The sequence below is a fragment of the Oncorhynchus tshawytscha genome, linkage group LG04 (genome assembly GCF_018296145.1).
Source record: "Oncorhynchus tshawytscha isolate Ot180627B linkage group LG04, Otsh_v2.0, whole genome shotgun sequence".
Taxonomy (NCBI): Eukaryota; Metazoa; Chordata; class Actinopteri; order Salmoniformes; family Salmonidae; genus Oncorhynchus; species Oncorhynchus tshawytscha.
In genome coordinates this window covers 42858456-42864543 of record NC_056432.1, presented here as the reverse complement: position 1 = coordinate 42864543, position 6088 = coordinate 42858456, and the positions used below count along the sequence as shown (strand labels likewise).

Below are 6088 nucleotides of genomic sequence, written 5' to 3'. Positions count from 1 at the left end.
CCGGCTTTAAACTTCTTCACAACAGTGTCTCCGACCTGCCTGGTGTGTTCCTTGTTCTTCATGATGCTCTCTGCGCTTTTAACGGACATCTGAGACTATCACAGTGCAGGTGCATTTATACGGAGACTTGATTACACACAGGTGGATTGTATTTATCATCATTAGTCATTTAGGTCAACATTGGATCATTCAGAGATCCTCACTGAACTTCTGGAGAGAGTTTGCTGCACTGAAAGTAAAGGGGCTGAATAATTTTGCACGCCCAATTTTTCAGTTTTTGATTTGTTAAAAATGTTTGAAATATCCAATAAATGTCATTCCACTTCATGATTGTGTCCCACTTATCGTTGATTCTTCACAAAAAATACAGTTTTATATCTTTATGTTTGAAGCCTGAAATGTGGCAAAAGGTCGCAAAGTTCAAGGGGGCCGAATACTTTCGCAAGGCACTGTATACACTGCTCAAAAAAATAAAGGGAACACTAAAATAACACATCCTAGATCTGAATGAATAAAATATTCTTATTTTTTCTTTACATAGTTGAATGTGCTGACAACAAAATCACACAAAAATTATCAATGGAAATCAAATTTATCAACCCATGGAGGTCTGGATTTGGAGTCACACTCAAAATTAAAATGGAAAACCACACTACAGGCTGATCCAACTTTGATGTAATGTCCTTAAATCAAGTCAAAATAAGGCTCAGTAGTGTGTGTGGCCTCCACGTGCCTGTATGACCTCCCTACAACGCCTGGGCATGCTCCTGATGAGGTGGGGGATGGTCTCCTGAGGGATCTCCTCCCAGACCTGGACTAAAGCATTCGCCAACTCCTGGACAGTCTGTGGTGCAACGTGGCGTTGGTGGATGGAGCGAGACATGATGTCCCAGATGTGCTCAATTGGATTCAGGTCTGGGGAACGGGCGGGCCAGTCCATAGCATCAATGCCTTCCTCTTGCAGGAACTGCTGACACACTCCAGCCACATGAGGTCTAGCATTGTCTTGCATTAGGAGGAACCCAGGGCCAACCGCACCAGCATATGGTCTCAAAAGGGGTCTGAGGATCTCATCTCGGTACCTAATGGCAGTCATTCTATCACTAGAGTGAAAGCAACGCCAGCATTCAAAAGTGACCAAAACATCAGCCAGGAAGCATAGGAACTGAGAAGTGGTCTGTGGTCCCCACCTGCAGAACCACTCCTTTATTGGGGGTGTCTTGCTAATTGCCTATAATTTCCACCTGTTGTCTATTCCATTTGCACAACAGCATGTAAAATGTTTTGTCAATCAGTGTTGCTTGCTAAGTGGACAGTTTGATTTCACAGAAGTGTGATTGACTTGGAGTTACATTGTGTTGTTTAAGTGTTCCCTTTATTTTTTTGAACAGTGTATAATGAAGAGGTCTGGTCTGACCTGCTCCGGTTGGGGATATCTTTCTCAAGGGAGAGCTTCTCCTGCTGGGCTTATTCTTTGATTAGGTGAAAGTCCAGCTAAAACGATTTGGGGTTGCCCTGTACCATTACTGTTCCAGACTTATTGAGATTTATATTAGCTGACTCAGAGTCCTAGTTGTCAAGTATCCTGAGTTTCCACCCCTCATTAACACCCCCTCTCTTAACTTATCTAGGATAGGGGGCAGCATTTGGAATTTTGGTTGAAAAGCATGCCCAAATTCAACTGCCTGCTACTCATCCCCAGAAGATAAGATAAGCATATTATTAGTAGATTTGGATAGAAACATTCTGAAGTTTCTTAAAACTGTTTGAATCATGTCTGTGAGTATAACAGAACTTATGTAGCAGGCGAAACCCCAAGGTCACTTTCTTTTCAAAGGTTTTTCATTGGGAATCCAGATTTCTAAGGGACTTGCTTGCAGTTAGAGGTTTTTCCTTTGTGTAATGAAGAAGTAGCCCTGTTCAAAACGAGGGCCACTTCAAGTGTACTGTTTGATAGAGGCGCATGACCAGAAAGGTAGCGTCAGTTTGTTTTCTTCCTGTATTGAACACAGATCATCCTGTCTTCAATTTGATCAATTATTTACTTTAAAAAATACCTAAAGTTGTATTACAAAAGTAGTTTGAAATGTTTTGGCAAAGTTTACAGGTAACTTTTGAGATATTTTGTAGTCACGTTGCGCAAGTTGGAACCGGTGTTTTTCTGGATCAAACGCGCCAAATAAATGGACATTTTGGATATATATGGACGGAATTAATCGAACAAAAGGACCATTTGTGATGTTTATGGGACATATTCCAACAAAAGAAGCTCGTCAAAGGTAAGGCATGATTTATATTTTTATTTCTGCGTTTTGTGTCGCGCCTGCAGGGTTGAAATATATTCTCTCTTTGTGTAGAGAGGGGCTACCCTCAGATAATAGCATTGTTTGCTTTCGCCGAAAAGCCTTTTTTAAATCTGACATGTTGGCTGGATTCACAACAGGTGTAGCTTTAATTTGGTATCTTACAGGTGTGATTTCATGAAAGTTTGATTTTTATAGTTTATTTGAATTTGGCACTCTGCATTTTCACTGGCTTTTGGCCAGGTGGGGCGCTATCTTCCCACATATCCCAGAGAGGTTAACAAAGGGGGAGTGTGCTAATATAGCACTGTGTCATGCCAGGGGATGGTTTGTGTGGAATATGAGGTTGCTTATGATCCCATTTTTGTAATAGTCATCCAAAAGTGTCTTTTGATTTTCCATAAGAGCTTCATTTTGTGATCTTTTCTTGCCTTATCATTCTTTACATACACAGGGTACTGTATTTGAATTACCTCTGAACAGCGGGGAGGCAGCTTCTAAGGCCTCTCCATTTGGTTGGAGTAGACTGTTCGACTCTCCATTGTTGGACAAAGGGCTTTGACACCTCTCACTTGACACGTCAGTGCTAATTGAAGTTGTATCAAGATGGCAGCCTTAATTTAGCGTTCAGTCCTTATAAAGTGATGTAGTGTATTTGTCTTCTAATATAATAATATAATAATCCTTGGTAGTTGTAAGCCTTCCAGGTGATTCTGTAATTCTGTCCAAAATCCGGTTGTAGGTTTTGAGTTTTGATTTGGAGTAAAGGTTATGTGTAGAGGGTAGCATCCTGTATATGTTCCTGACAATAAATCCAAGTTTATCTAACTCTAAACCTATGTTTTTTTAAGAAAATGCTGAAAAATGCAGGAGCTCATCTGATCATGACCTCTCTCCTCTCTGTGTCTCTATGTATCTCATATACAAAAATCATTTGTCTATGATTAATTAATAATATGATTCCTCAGGGATAGGTATTCATAAAAAAAAATCATAGTTTACTTAAACATATGTTTCATTTCATTTCTAGAGAAGCTAGAAACCTCATCCCCATATTATTACTTACCCTCTTGCTCTTTTGCACCCCAGTATCTCTACTTGCACAGCGTCATCTGCACATCTATCACTCTAGTATTAATGCTAAATTGTCATTATTTTCGCCTCTATGGCCTATCTATTGCCTACCTCCCTACTCTCCTACATTTGCACACACTGTACATAGATCTTTCTATTTTTCTTTTCTTTTGTGTTATTGACTACGTTTGTTCATGTGTAACTCTGTGTTGTTGTTTTTGTCGCACTGCTTTGCTTTATCTTGGCCAGGTCGCAGTTGTAAATGAGAACTTGTTTTCAACTGGCCCACCTGGTTAAATAAAGGTGAAATAAAAAAAATAAAAAGCTGAACCTGTTCTTTACCACGACATAGCTTGTAAAACAGTTAAGCCAAATATCATTCAATTGGAAAGGTGAGCGCTCAAAGAAAGCAGCTCTGGTAGACAGGTAAAAACCCAATGGCAAATATATTTTCCTTCCATCTTCCTCTTCTTGAACATCCATTTAAAGTCCCAAGTTTCAAAGTTAAATTTGAATTACCAGAATGTAAGTGAATGCGTCCTAGTTTCATAATGAGTGTGTTATAAAAGGTGTGAATCAGCCATGACCTAAGTCAATCTCAGTGGGTGTGTGCCTTCAACTGTAGTCTCGCCCTTTGTGAATCAGTAAAACTTTGTAATTGAAGCTATTGTGTTCTTGCTATTGTCACTGTCTCCTGGAGTATGTCCCAAATGGCACCCTATTCTCTATATAATATACTACTTTTGCCCTATGGACCCTGGTCAAGAGTAGTGCTCTATTTAGGGAATAGGGTTCCATTTGAGAAACAGCCCAGGTGCATTCCGTGCCTTGTTTGCTTGCTCAACCTCCCCACCCCAGGGAATGCGACTGACTTCCTTGTAGAGCAGGGTTGTGGCTCACTCACTGCTGTTGCCAAATTATGCAGCTTTCCCTACCATCCTGAGGGAGACTCAAGGTGCTCAGGTGGAATACTTTACCAGGAACCTATAACTGTCCATAGGATTCTCTTCTTGTTTATGTTTTAAGTGTTAGAGGGAGAACCTGTAAGTAACCATTTTTTGTATATATTTAACAATGATTTAACAAGGATTTAAATACATATTTAAAGGCAAGATATATTTAAGGAAGTCCTTCTAGCTTGCATGTGGTTGATTATTACATGTGAAAGACTGGCATACTCTTTAAAAGTCACCCAATCAAAATCTCCCTGCTGTGTCTGCTGAGTATGAGCACAAAGCTGGTTGTTCTTGTTTAATGATGAAGATCAGCTAATTATTTTATTTGTTGTGTTATCCCCCCTCTTAAAGGCTACCACACCAGTTTGTCCAGTTATTACATTGTAGGCCTACATGAAATTCTCAGAGTAATCTCGTTATTGTCTTCATTGCACTCAGACTTGTCAAGGTTATCGGTTAATTAGGGAGTCTGGGTTTTGAAAAACAACAGGGGCGATATAAACTACAATGGCTCTATATCAAACATTTAAAAGTGTGAAAATGGATGTACCCGATTCTCTTTAAAATTGCAGTATACAATTCTTCTGCTTACCACTTGTCCTAAATGTTTTGTGGTACAACTTGTCCTTTATATAAAACTTCATACCACAGGAGGAGGATGTTGTACACAGAGTTTTTGCGGTTGTGGGATGAGGCGGTAAAGGCAGTGGATGCCAGAGACTGGCAGGGAGCCCTGTCTAAACTCAACCAGATCACTGAACCTACCTCCCGGACTCTGTTTCTGACCGCCTCTGCTCACCTCGCCTTGGGGCAGCTGGAGCCTGCCATCCAGGTCAGTCTGGAGGAGAGTGATTAATCAATATCTGGAGTGTATGGGTGTGCACGTGTGTGTGTGTGTCATATTTATCTGTCACCCTGTGTTGCCAAGGCTCTAGACCAGACCATAGCAAAGGATGAGCGACTTGCAGTTGGCTTCTTCCAAAGAGCTGGAGCATTCATGATGGCTAGCAGGTAAGTGATCACTGTACAACATTATGGTTCCTCTTAGGTCTACTGATGTTCTGTCTTTTATTAAAGTAAACAACAGGTTGAGTCTGTACAGTTTTTAGACATTGGTTAACCTATGAAGGCAAATTACTGTTTATTCATTCTTTGGATTACAAGAGACATTTAGCTGATAGCCATTATATCTGACATCTCCTTGCTGCTGTGTGTGGGTATGTGTGTGGTGCGTGCATGCGTGTGTGTGTGTGTGGGTATGTGTGCAGGCTGGAGGAGGCTCTGAATGACTGTACCTCGGCTCAGAAACACATGAGAGGGAACATGGTCATTGATTACAAACAGCTGGGTCTACGCTACAAGCTCTACAGTTGGCAGGTACAACAGACTTACACCATGCTCTTAAAAGCGTACACTTGTATCATACTAACACCGTGATCCTATAGGTGGACTTGCATCATACTAACACCGTGATCCGATAGGTGGACTTGTATCATACTAACACCGTGATCCTATAGGTGGACTTGTATCATACTAATAACACTGTGATCCTATAGGTGGACTTGTATCATAATAACACCATGATCCTATAGGTGGACTTGTATCATACTAACACCTTGATCCTATAGGTGGACTTGTATCATACTAACACTGTGATCCTATAGGTGGACTTGTATCATACTAACACCTTGAGCCTATAGGTGGACTTGTATCATACTAACACCTTGATCCTATAGGTGGACTTGTATCATACTA

At 40.6% G+C, this 6088-nt stretch overlaps 1 protein-coding gene across 2 annotated transcripts in view; it reads left to right on the top strand.

Annotated features, from left to right (window-relative positions):
* The first annotated feature begins 4238 nt into the window (after window positions 1-4238).
* The window catches only part of noxa1 (NADPH oxidase activator 1), a 10118-nt gene continuing 8268 nt past the window's right edge, over window positions 4239-6088 (top strand). The window contains exons 1-4 of one of the 2 annotated variants that reach the window (XM_042320753.1): window positions 4239-4420; window positions 4985-5165; window positions 5262-5344; window positions 5602-5710. In XM_042320753.1, the coding sequence (XP_042176687.1) occupies window positions 4992-5165; window positions 5262-5344; window positions 5602-5710 (366 nt within the window). In that variant the 5' untranslated portion in view covers window positions 4239-4420; window positions 4985-4991. The remainder of the gene's footprint in view (window positions 4421-4984; window positions 5166-5261; window positions 5345-5601; window positions 5711-6088) is intronic. The other variant, XM_042320754.1, reaches the window with a different exon arrangement.